The sequence below is a fragment of the Grus americana genome, chromosome 6 (genome assembly GCF_028858705.1).
Source record: "Grus americana isolate bGruAme1 chromosome 6, bGruAme1.mat, whole genome shotgun sequence".
Taxonomy (NCBI): Eukaryota; Metazoa; Chordata; class Aves; order Gruiformes; family Gruidae; genus Grus; species Grus americana.
Genome location: NC_072857.1, coordinates 34,590,478 through 34,603,584, shown reverse-complemented (window position 1 = coordinate 34,603,584; position 13,107 = coordinate 34,590,478). Strand labels below are relative to the sequence as shown.

At 36.7% G+C, this 13,107-nt stretch overlaps 1 protein-coding gene across 4 annotated transcripts in view; it reads right to left on the bottom strand.

Moving 5' to 3' along the window:
* The window catches only part of HIBCH (3-hydroxyisobutyryl-CoA hydrolase), a 44,448-nt gene that overhangs the window by 7,820 nt on the left and 23,521 nt on the right, over positions 1 to 13,107 (bottom strand). For 3 of the 4 annotated variants that reach the window (XM_054830662.1, XM_054830661.1, XM_054830660.1), the window contains 4 exons: positions 8,242 to 8,387; positions 7,213 to 7,299; positions 5,203 to 5,258; positions 4,349 to 4,430 (listed from right to left, as the gene is read on the bottom strand). In XM_054830662.1, the coding sequence (XP_054686637.1) occupies positions 4,349 to 4,430; positions 5,203 to 5,258; positions 7,213 to 7,299; positions 8,242 to 8,387 (371 nt within the window). The remainder of the gene's footprint in view (positions 1 to 4,348; positions 4,431 to 5,202; positions 5,259 to 7,212; positions 7,300 to 8,241; positions 8,388 to 13,107) is intronic. The other variant, XM_054830663.1, reaches the window with a different exon arrangement.

Genomic DNA, 13,107 nt, shown 5'->3' with positions numbered 1-13,107 from the left:
TGACTATCCTTCAATTAACAGCATGCCAGTAAACAGTAGGGGGAGGTGGGGAGAAAGACAAAACCTAGTTAAGAAAACAGAACTGAGCTTTAAAGCTTTTATGCTTGTGGGGAAAAAGAGCTAAATCTTATTGTTGCTGATCTTTGTTTTCTTACTCTAAACAAGACTCTTCTTCCCCTGTAAACCCAATGAAAACCTCTGTATTATTCACAGTACAACAAACATTTCCTGTTAATTAGGACATTTTTACCACTACCAAAAAGTGGCAGATGGTAAGATTTGCCTCTTTACATTATTTTCATTGCAGCCATTAGACTCCGTACCCACAGACTGAAATGGCAGGTTTCCAGTCATCAACATTAACATTTTTTCTGGCTCCCAATTACTCTTCATCCCTCTCCAGACACCAGCTGATATAGCAGTGACCCATTTTGCCTAGTTAAGCTGGAAAACATGCAATTGCTATACAAGCAGGAGGCTGTGCAATTGTACCTCAAAAGCACTGTCTCTGTCATTCTGTTATTTGCATGTTGACCTCTTCGCTTGAGTGAGAAGCTGGTTTAGAAACAACTAATGCTGGCTCAAACTGTCAACGTTTCCTGGGTTCTGGTAAAGCTCTCTAACAATGAGCTGCCTTTCAGGAGATAAAGAAACCAGCTATACCTCTAATTACATCACTATGTAGGTCTGGGATGGATAGCAACTCTTAACTGGGCCCCTTATTTCCCCGTAATGTGCTCTTGCTGGCTTTACCTTTGAATAGGATTTTTTTCTCCTTTGAGTTTCACTTTCTGTTATCTAGATTAGAAAGTCTTTGCTCAGACCAGGTTCAATGGTATGCACAGCGCAACCAGATGGTTTCATAGGTGAAATGGTAATGGCAAGTTTTTTCTGGTCAAAGAAAGCATTGAAATGGGGAGGATCTGAAATCAGCACTTAACTAGTCTAGTGCATCCAGCAGCTGCCTTATCTTGGCATATCAATGAGGTTGAAGGTGGAGGAGGCACTGCCATAAATCAAGCTGAAGGAAAGAAAATGGGTAGGTGTAATTGCAGAAAAATGAGTCATCAGTGTATCTATAAATAAATTCTCTGTACAAAGAGGAGGAGGGGATCGGTGCTAGGGAACAAGCCTGAAAAGGAGATAGGATAGGCTGAAGTGGGGAGTACTAAAATGCAAAGAAGTCTTCACAGAAATATTTGACATCTATTCCAGTATCTTTGAGACCATCTTGACTTCAACATAATGATCCTGAAAGCTACAAGCTGAATCTGCGATAGACCTGAATTCCAATAAGATACTATCAGAAGGTGACTGAATTATGTGGCACTGACTCAGTGGAGTCCCTTACAAGAAGAACAGCTGGAATAGTGTCTGCATCTTTTGTTTCCAAGGCCCTGAGCTGTTGAGGGTCCTTCAGGGAGGCTTTAAGTAAAAACAAACAAAAAAACTGTCCAGAGGTCCAGTGTATCACTTCTCTTGCAATAGATGCAGACACCATCGCTTACTTTCTGAGATACCAAAGCATTTGTTTGTCCACACCAAACAATGGTTCTAGACGAGCTTTGACAAAATAAGATCTAGCCAAAGGATCCCAGGAAAGCTGCTTAAGGACAGATATATTACTCTCTTACTGGTCTGTTAACAGAGTTTCAGAATGCTTCTTTACTTGAATTCAACCCTACCAAGCTACTGCCCAGCTTCACTCCTGTGATCTCTCTCCCCTACTCACTGCATACCCATTTACAGTTTCAGGAGCTAGTGTCTGCATCCCAGCCTGACCAGTAGATCCGGACAAGGTGTCTTGTCATTCTTACTCTCTGCAGTGTCCTGCACACTACACTGGAATTCATCCAGTAACAATGAAGGCTATTAAATGATGAAGTATCAGTGCTCAGAGGGTGCAATGTCCTGCCAAAAAAAGCTGTAAGAAAGCATCATGTAAAAAACAAGGCCTTTCAATACTTAAAGGGGGTTTATAAGAAAAATGGGGACAAATTTTTTAGTAGAGCCTGTAGTAGTAGGACAAGGGGTAATGGTTTTAAACTAAAAGAGGGTAGACTCAGACTAGATAAAGAAGAAATCTTTTACAATGAGGGTGGTGAAACACTGGAACAGGTCGCCCAAAGAGGCTGTAGATGCCCCATCCCTGGAACCATTCAAGGTCAGGTTGGACGGGGCTCTGAGCAACCTGGTCTAGTTGAAGATGAACCTGCTCATTGCAGGAAGGATGGACTAGATGGACTTTAAAGGTCCCTTCCAACCCAAACCATTCTACAATTCTATGATCTGATGCTTTTCATGTTTTGACCCCACGTGCTTACTTCATCCACTTAGAAGTGGCACTTCTGTCACTCAGATTAAAGCTTTTTGGCTTGTGTAAATCCTGAAAACAAAGCAATACTATAAAGTTTTTTAAAAATATCTTACTATGAGTTCAAAAAGTGTGCTAGTACTCTAGCTTTCTAACTATTTGTAACTGGGTTCAAAATGGGATTTAAATCATGAGGCCAATCTTAAGTAGAATTTCAACAACTTTACATTCTTCTTGTTCATACAAACCACATTAGTATCAAGTACGCAAAAGCCTGCCAAGCAGGCGTGTGTTGAGAGTAAAAAAGCAGAAGTACCCTATATTGAACTGAACAGAATACCTAGGATAGCATGGATTATAGCAGTTCCATTTTATTAACACTAAAAGGTATCTGTACATCCAAGGTGTGGATGTACCAAGGTGTTACCTCCAAATCAGGATATTTGTAGTAGATTTTCAGTTAGGGCTTATTCTGTAAGTTTACAAATACATATAATAAATATACAGGGAAACAAAGAAAATAAGCACACACATTGCTGTTACTGAATTCTTTACAGTCTCTATATTTATCATTTGAATGTTCTGTTGTTCCTGTACCTGGACACTAAAGTGAAACCTTGGTTTCACAAAGTGACAGGAAACTATAATCTATGGACATATTCTTGGTACTGTGATACTACTGATGAGAAAAATGACTTGCTTCACACAAGTCAGCGAACCGCTATCAAGGATAATGTCTGATAATCTCAGACAGTCACAGTTTTGCTACATGTTCCCTACTCTAACCAGTTCTTTGAACTCTGCTCCTGCGAGCAGTGAGACAGCAAACCAGTGCTCCATCTGTAGGTGGTGTAAAATGCTCAACTGCCGGGGTGCAAGCTACCATTTTCCTTCCAGCTACAATTAAGTTTAATTACAATTCTGCTTCCCTAGTAAAAGAAAATCTCCAGTTTAACTGGCAAGCATTTCCTGGAGAAAGTCAGATTTGTACTTGAATCCTTTTTTAACTCCCCCCCCGCACCGCCCCATGCATTTTCCTTCTTCAGTTTTGTGGATCTTTCAGAGAAGAAATCAGGTATCTGATCCTACAAGCTTACTTAATCCTACTGCTTAGCACAGAATGTATGCTGTTAGAAACTTGTCTGAAACTTATGTACTTGTTCACACTAATAAGCTTTGCACCTGCTAGAAAATGTAGGGTGTGTTTTCTGAGGGTTTTTTTCCACCAATTTTTGTATGGACAGAAGCAACTCTTATTAATGCAGTCTCATCTCTCCGAACAGACAATTGTTCAGGAACTTCTGTCAACTCCAAGGACAGTCATTCATTTACAAATCATATGAAAGAAAAAAGTTGCTATAAAGTCCTATTAAAGACATGAAATAGGAAAACCATAGAAGCAACAAAAGAGTCATTTTTCTTTGTTCAGGAATTAAAAAAACCCACAGTTAAAATCATAAGCTGCTTCTTGCTTTTGAGGCTTAAGTATGTATTAATTGTGTAGTATTACAGTACATTTTTTTTTGAGTAGTGACTACATCCAACACTCAGAAATACATTAAAAAGATCAAAAAAAACCTTTGTGATGATAAATTGCTTGCTATTTACCCAAATGAGATATGTGGAATGGAAGAAAATTAACAACACTGTTCTGGCGCTGTTTTATTCCAACCCTTGGCAATAAAATGAGAAGCTATAAAAAGAACCTTTGTCATCAACAAACCCCTGCTCGTGGGGAAGGGAAAAGGAAAAGGGGGTTTGTTGGGTTTGTTTTGGTTTTTTTACTAGATTACAATTTTATGCAACGTATGATGGTATTCACATTGTATGGTTTTACAGAGGAATATTCTTGTCTGCGTAGAACTCCTGACAATCCTAGAGGACTATCTGTGAGAACCTGAGGATCTCAGTCCAGTGTCCTACTGATGTTACATAGTATTAGTTATGTTAATAAGGTGACTAAAGTCTGCCCGTAATAAGAAAGTATAGAACCAGACTTAAAATCTCTAACAAAGATAACAGAGAAGACATTACCTCTAGCTGCTTAACAGCAAAAGGAGAACCATCTTGCTTTAATTTTTTAACAATTTCTTCCATACTATTTGCTGAAAAAAGACTAGAAGAAAAAAAAATTAATAAATTAACTGCTTCAGCCTTCTTCCCTATGAAGTGCTAGTAACAGAAATCAGGAACAGAGTGTAACCAGGTGATTTTGCTTTTCTTAGCAGTGTGTTAGTAACTCAGTTGACAGGCATCTCCTCTTCCTTTACAAATCCCTAGCATTTCATTAAACCTCACTTACAAACTCTGATATTTATCCAGAAACTTTAATTACTACCATCAGTCTTATCTGTATTTTTATAACACATCAAATCTTCAGCTATCAGCTCCATTCTACAGGTTTGTTGTCACCATCTTTCATCTCTAAATTTAGTTACTGCCATCCTTTTTCCAAGATTTTTAGCTGCTGCTTAACACTCTCACTTATTTCTCCTTCCCTTTCTGATACACACAAGTTCTAAACAATCATAGAAGTGGCCTTATACCAATGAGTATAAATGCACTACACGACGCTTCCTGTCCAACTGAACACTTACTCTCACAAATACCCATCCAATTTCTATAGAAAATGTTTATTTTAACATGCCATAGGGTAGTTGCTTAATAGAATGGTGTATGAATCAGGAAAATATGCTCAAGTCTTTAATATACTGATGAGTGTAATATTTAATGAGCTTCAGATAAAGCTCCCTAAAGACAAAAAAGTTTAAATTACTAACTTGCATGTAATTTCTATCACCTTATCTGTGGAACACTGATACTGTTTCTGGATTTAATTTCATGTTCTCTAGCCAAAAGAATAAAGAAAAAGGAAGATTGCTGAATACCTGTTAATCTTCTCCATATGTTCATCAAGTACAAACTTTTCTTGATCAACTTTGCTCTATTTAAAAAGCAAATACGTATTTACTTGGTTATTTTTGACTGACAAGCTTATTAGTACTGAAAAAATTCAGTGACTGTGTTACAGAAATATCATAAAAGAATATTTTATATTCATAAGACACTGACATTTTTAATGAATTACAACTTTGTAGTATGTGTAAATGAACATGTTGCTATATCTTGTGAACGTTAAAGATGTCACCTCGTAATCAAGTGCTTGCTCTGAGCTACTATGTATGCATAGTTGACTGGGTGGGTATCTTGTACACAAGTAATCATGATTATTCTATCAATACATTTCTATCCAATACACTGACAAGGCCAGCGTAGATATATCTTCTCAAAACCCTGAAGAATGTTTTTTAAAAAGTTTGATTTTTTCTTAAAATATATACAGGCATGTATATATGTGTGTTAAAAAAAAAAATAATTTCTCTTCCTTATTTCTTCTCTGTCATTTTACAAAATTTTATTTAGATGACTAAAGAGTGTGAAAGATCTGTTGGCCTTGTGTGGAAGGGCTGTCAAATGTTCCAGATCATCTGGCATTAGGGGACTTAGGACATATGAGGATGTTTCAGTTGAAGCTGAAGCTGAGAAGGATTCCCTGTCATATCAGCTCTGATAACTAAAAATACACAGCTTCCTTTTCAGTGTCATCTTGTAAAGCAGTATACTGCAACATATAATCACTTCTATTTCATAGCTTTCTATTTTGTCAAAATAATCAGTACTACTATGTAAATTAGCTTATCTAATTTATATTTCTAATTAATCTTTATATATGAACTTAGTAATTCCAAAACAGAAATAACGAGAGTAGACACTACTCATGTTAAAGCCAAACAACTGGGGAGTAATACTCGGATTGACTGAATACAGTGAATCCCAGTTGGACTCCAGAAGTTTCCTTTCTTTTGAAATAAAATTACAATGCACATCAAAATAGCTAAAATAGCCACTGAATGAACTGATTGTGAAGCCAAAACCTTTGATTTTCATGCCCACAGTTACATGGGGCTAATGCTAATTATGTATTATCAAAACAGTTACATTCACCTCCAAAATCACAACAGAAAACTATGGGTTTGTCCACTGGGAAAACAGCACCTTTCTCCCCCTGAAAATACTGCTTTAAGACCGCAGATGCTTTCCCTACAACATACCTGCACTCTGCTAATACTTATCCTATTGTGCTTATTCACAGCCTTTCAATTATTTCAAGGTTACAAACATAAAGTACTTGAGAAATTAAGGGAACAACCTGAGGCTTTAAATTCAGGCTTCAAATGTAGACTGCTGCTGATCTGCATCAAAATAATGCTAAAATTTACATCAAAAGCATCAAGCTAGCAAAATAATTCCTCCGGCTGATAAGGAGAAAGTTTCTGGGATGGAAATATAACATCCACTTCCAAGTGAGCCGCATAACATTTAATAACTGGCACTGTAACTTCTGCAGCCTCTGGACTAGGCCAGTAGTTCTACCCCTGTTGTTTGTTGTTGTCAGAATCCCTGAATTTCAGGCTAACTCCCCAGACTGCACTTGCCCTCATATACAACTCTCAGTCTGCTAGTGGCTATCTACTTTGCCTTCTGCAAAGTGTGCTTGAAATCCAGGAATAATGGGGGAAATCAAGCAGCAACGTATTTTCTGCATCATTGTGGTACTGGCTGGAAACTTACATACACACACAGAAAGACAGAAAGCTGATCACAATGGGAATTTGAGGGGTATCCAAAATGAATAAAAAGTGAAGAAAGACTTTTAAATTTTAATTTTTGACCACGGTAGGCGTTAGTCTACAAATCAGTATTTTATAGAGTGCAAAGAGTTTGGAAACCCATTATTTTTTAACCATAAGCGAAATTATAGTAGCATGGATAAAAAAATAATTTGTTTTTACATATATTTAACAATTCTGCTTGATTTCAGTAACTAATGAGTTTACCTTCACATGGTAAGAGTTCAATAAATCTGCAATATTTTCTGTTGAAGGAGATTTCAGCGCTATCAGGTCTTTCTCTAAGGCAGGTAGCTATTAAAAATAAGATTTAATTAAAATTAAGTAAACCAAAATGTACTACTTGGATTATTACTGCTATGGTAATAGTACTATATAGTATATATGTACATAAACACCACCACCCCAACTTTTGGGCAGATCTTAGAGGTAGCAAGTAAACAAAACAAGGAGCCAGAGTTCGCATTTCAGTGTTGAACCATCTGGATTTAATTATGTCCGCAGTGATCAGCAAAGAACTCTGCTTCCGGAGCTGCCCTCTGGTGCAGCGCTCCAGCTGCAGCAGGTAAAGCCAGCCTAGAACACTCCGGGAGGAAAGAGCAGGTGTCTGGCAAGCATGCGATGCTCAAAATAGTGTCTAACCAGCTCCAGTGGTGCAGACGCAATCGCAGTTGTGGGTCTTTAGACAGAGAGGGAAAGCAAGTCACTGTTTCACCTTCACTTATGCAAGGTATTGGAACATTATGACTCTGACTTTATAGAATATACCAATTCTTACACTTTCTTACAGCTACTGTAAAAAAAAAATAGGATATCTGTTACGGAGGCTGATAAAGAACACATTAATGGGTTGTTACCTAGATTAAAAACTTTGCAGTTGTAGAAATAATCTCTATTTTTCAGATACTGTTGTCGAAATTGTACAATTTTTCAAGCAACTTCAATTACGCTCAGTCAATCATGCCCTTCAACAGCAGAATCATGGAGACAGCAACATTTGCTCCCTTTTTCAAGCAAAGCTGTCGCTAGCTGGCAAGTGTTGTAACGACAGCTTGAGAGTATCTTATGGTCCACTTTCACAGTGCACGGCCAGCTAATACAACTGCGCTTCTGCATGCACTCAAGTTGGTAAAAATACAGTGGTGCGCTGGTAAAAGTACACTGGTGTGCTACACAACTCAAACTTGTCGTTACGGTTGTAGGCTGCGCCCTTGCTAGCACTGGTTAGCAGCTTACCTTTTCAGAGTCTACAAAATGTGTAGCGATGCCAGCTTTTAGCACATCTCTTCCTTTCAGCCTAAATCCTGTTAGTGCTAGGTAATAGCCAATCTTTCCTGATAGCCTTGGCAAGAAATATCCTCCTCCTACGTCCGGAAAAAGGCCTGTAATAAACAAAGAAAAAAAAAATGTGGAGGGAGAATAACTTGTTCTAATCATGCACGTAACTTAGTAGCTATTTCTTCTTGTCTCACTTTCATCTCCCTGACTTAGGCAGGGCTCTCTTGCCCAAGTTTCTCCTTGACTTGGTTCAGTATTTCTCTGTCATCAAAATCCTTCCTAAAAGCAAAAGCTTGAACACCTTCCAAATTGTATCCTTTCCGCTGGCACATAATTTACAAACAAATACCTGACAATAGCGTTCATTCTGTTTGCCAACAAAAAAAAAAAGAGCCAGACTTTTTTATATGCCTGAAGAAGCAAGTGTACTCTCAACAAAATCTAGAAGTGATGCAAAGAATTGTGAAATAATTTGTGCAAACGCAAACTGGATGCTGCTTTTTCTCTGAAATCTTTTGTTATGATAAAAATATCAAACAACGATGGAGTGCCTCCTGCACAGCTAAGTTTGAACAAATTTTTGGGCTGAGACTATATTAACAGATCAAGAGTATGTCCAGGTTCTTCCTGAAGGTGGAGGCACAAGATCTTGACCTAATACCTGGCTCTTTAACAGGTCTATGACTAACCTGCAATTAAAAAAAAATTCTAAAATTTTCTAGTTTAATGACTATCTTTTTTTTTTAATCTACTCTACAGAATAGGGTAATTAAAAAAATTCGAAGCTGTGAATAAAATGTAAAAGACTTTTAAAAGTCTTAAAATGTTTGTAATTGAAACATATATAGCTACTTTGATAAAAGTTTAAATACTTAAAATCACTTTGATAATATATACCTTATTCTTTTACACACATTAATCACCTAAAAAATAAATTCAAGCACTTTTTGTAACTTTTAACATACTTAAACTTAAGAAAACTTAAGCTTAGCTGTATTGATCTCCAAAATAAAAATGGAAAGAAGCAGAGTGTGCAGTTACTACTTTGAAATAAACACCAATGGTGCACTCATGAAACTGCAAATTTTTTGAAGAAACTGAAGGTATGTTGTGGTTGGTTGGGGGTTTTTTTGTTTTGTTTTGGGTGGGTTTGTTGGGTTTTTTTAATTTTTTTTTACTTTGAAAGGATAAATGAAATATGAAAATAAATTTAAAAGAATACAAATGAGCAATAAGAAATTCAGAAAACACTTGCCAAAGCAGAGAGATTAAGTGGGAAGTTTAAGATGTACATAAAGAGTTTAAATGGTGTTTTGATAGAAGGTGGTAATTTTTCACTCATAAGTAATTGCTTTCAGTCACAAAAGAGTCAATGTATGTGTTATAGAAAGACTCTACTATGAGTATTTTAAGATGTGGGAAATTGGTGGTCCCTGAATATTCCTTCCCCTTAGATGGAATCAAGGGGAGGTTTCTTTCAGACAGCTTCTCTTCAGTGTTTTTCTCTTCTCAGTAATCGCTAAAAGATCACAGAATGGTTTGGGTTGGAAGGAACCTTAAAGATAATCTAGTTCCAATCCCTCTGCCATGGGGGCAGGCTACTGAGACATACAGCTCTTCTCCTGAAATGCTGAATGTCCTGTTGGTACCCTTTAAAATCCCTAAAATGTATTAATCTCAATTCATCACTTTTCTTCTTTTTCATCTGTACTCACTTTCTGAAAAGTCTACTCTGCATTTTACCTTCTCAGTTTGAGCCATCATAAGTTGATGCCAAGACTGTCATTTAGTTTTATATTTCTATTCATCTGTCTCCCCTTGGATTTCCTACTACTGTAAAAAATTCCCTCATTTCAAAATGAAACTTCTCTTACAAATGCCCTCCAAAGGAAAAAAGGCAATTACATTATTCTTCCCATCCACCAGGACTGCAACTGCAACAACCTTTTCCTCTTTGCTGTAATTAAAACACTGATGCTGAAGTACTTTTCTCCCCATCCTCCACTGAGTTTCCAGAGGAAAAGCCATCTTCATGTTGGAACCTGTAGAGCCCTTCCACAGGCCATACACGGAGAAATTAATTCTAAATGAACTGTGAAATTGGTTAGCTTAAGTTGCTTTAGAGGTGAATAAAACTAAATAGAATGAAGGCTTCTTTAATTATTAAGGAATTCACAAACAGGGTTAGTGAAGGTGCAACTAATCCACTTTAAACTTACTTGGTTGCATAAACGTAGTCTGCTATAGCTTCTACTGCATCCTTTTCAAGGTCCCTGTCTTCCTGTCTTATAATCTTACTCCTCTTGTCCCTGTTCTACATATTCCTCTTAATTCTCTCAATAATGCTTCCCATATCTTTATGCTTGCTACTGGCTTTCTCTTAACATATTCCATATACTTGATTTTAATTTTTTTTCCCTTTTGATAGTGTTTACCGATTATTTCTCAAATTCCTATTTAAATAAGAGAAGAACCGAATGTCTGCTGGGCTGACCAGGCTAAAACCCTACGCCTGCAATGCTGACTTGCAGTCTGCACTCTGAGACAGACACAACACGCTTCACTGTGAAACTCTCTGCAGTTGCCAAGCATAAGATAAAGGCACCACTACTACATTTCTACCTTATCTTGCAGAGGTGGTTAGAGTTATTGGTAAATGACTTATAGAAAGCTAAAACCTTAGAGGGATATACAAGAAAGCGTCCACTATTATTATAATGTCACCTTAAAGCCCACTTCTTACAACATAATTTCATCTTTTGTTCTTCCCATCAGTGGTTTTTCCACACCCTCCTACACCTACCCTGCTTTCCAGTGCTTTAACTATGTCAGCTTGAAACTCCTACATTCTAGAACGGCCTTTTATTTTTATTTATCTATCTATATCCTTTTATTTATGGTGGTGTAGAAGAGCAGAATAATTGTGTGAAAATGTAGCAGCTGAATGAACCCTTTGTTTTCATTTCCCAGAAAAGGTGCAATGCCTACTGAAATAAGCAAACATATGAAAAAAAATCAATTAGTACAATATCTAGACAGCTAGACATTTTAAATGTACACCACAGAGTTCAAAACAGCTAAGCCCTTCAATCCAAACAGATTTAGTGGTTTTACTTCTAAATGATCCTAAAAGGGTTTTAATTACTTTCTTTCCTAAGCAAGTTCTAAGCTTTTTCTTCACATGTCTTCACAGTCTGTATTTGTTTAGATATGACCTTGTAAACACAGGAAATAGATGTGTAAAGTATATCATCTTTGTTAACATAAGACTACTCATATCTCTACCTTTGAAGATGAAAGCAAAGAAGTTATCTTTATTGTTGGAATAATTTTATATACCAAAGAACCTCTCTGTTAAGGTTTTTTTTTAAAAAATTGTGTGCTTCAAATGGTTTCCTTGTACAACAGCTGATTATGAACTTCAGGAATTTAACAAATTCATGTTGTATTAATACTTGAGCTGTTTAGTCTACTAAGTTATCCTTCAGCAGAGAAAATATTTGGAAGGTTGCAATTGTTTTTATTTTTCTCATCCCAAACTTCCTTGTTCTGAAAAATTACATTACATTCATCGGCTAGCAGGGAATTGCTCTAATAATTTTTTCAGGAGTTAAAATGATAATAAGCTCACTTATATTTGGGGGTTTACTATGGTTTTCTTGGCTTGATGCTCACAGCTCATTTAATATTTTAAGAATTTAATAAGTCTTGTGAAATGTTTCATACAGGCTGGATAGCAATAAACAATGGATAACATGTAAGACATCCTTTAAAAAAAATGAAAAATGCTAGACCTTTTAAGCATTACTAACAGGGGACACTATATAAATCCAATCACTAGCTAAGCATGCATTTTTACTTTACCTGTAATGACATTATTATATTTAAAATATTCTCAACAAAAGCAGATTATTACACTTTTATTCTTTTTTCAGAATTGGGTCCTGATTTTTTTTTTTTTTTTACATTATTCCTTAGTTTTAACATTACATAACAGTTTGGAAGTTCTTTTAAGAAAATAATGCTCATTACTCCTTACTACTAATTCTTTCAGGTGAAACTAAGATTGAGGCTAACAGCAGCATGTCTGGTGCCATTTAAGCTATTTAACCACCAGATAAGGTTCTCGTTTCTGAATAGATGCGTTCAACAGGGCCACATATTACAGACTAGCCTTATTGTTCTGTTGAGGACATAAAGATAAGAACAACTGCAATCATCCTTCAGCTGCCTTGCCTTGGAAAGGTGTAGAAACTAGACATCCTGCAGGAGAGAAATGCAGGATAGGTTATAGGGTTGGAGCATTCTTCACAAACATTGTTGATAAGCAGGGAGAAGGGACTTGGACAGTGAGGAAAGCATTAATGGGGTATATGTGCCAGACAATAATAGGTTCAATGTGGGTGTCAGTGCCAGGATTATCATCTCTAAGTGAAATAATGATTTCACAGGAGCATTCACTTTAATCTGACTTTTCTAGAGACATAAAATTTTCTTTTGTACATCTGAGAATTGACGAAGCAGCTGTAGGATCAAACATTAGGAAACACAAGATACATGTTGCTATTTAAAAAATAAAAGATGACACTGTGATCTCACCTGCACACAATCTATACACAACTGTAATGGCTCTACATTAATAATCTACAAGAAAAGCTGGAATTTCAACATCTGTCTCATTAACATTGCAGATCAGCTTGTAGTACAGGCAGTTTGACTCATACTGACTTCCAAATATAAAGCTGGTTGACATACTGGCACTGGGATCTCCAGACTTTATCTGCCTACATCTGTAGCAAAGACTTAGTTCCTCACATCTACCTC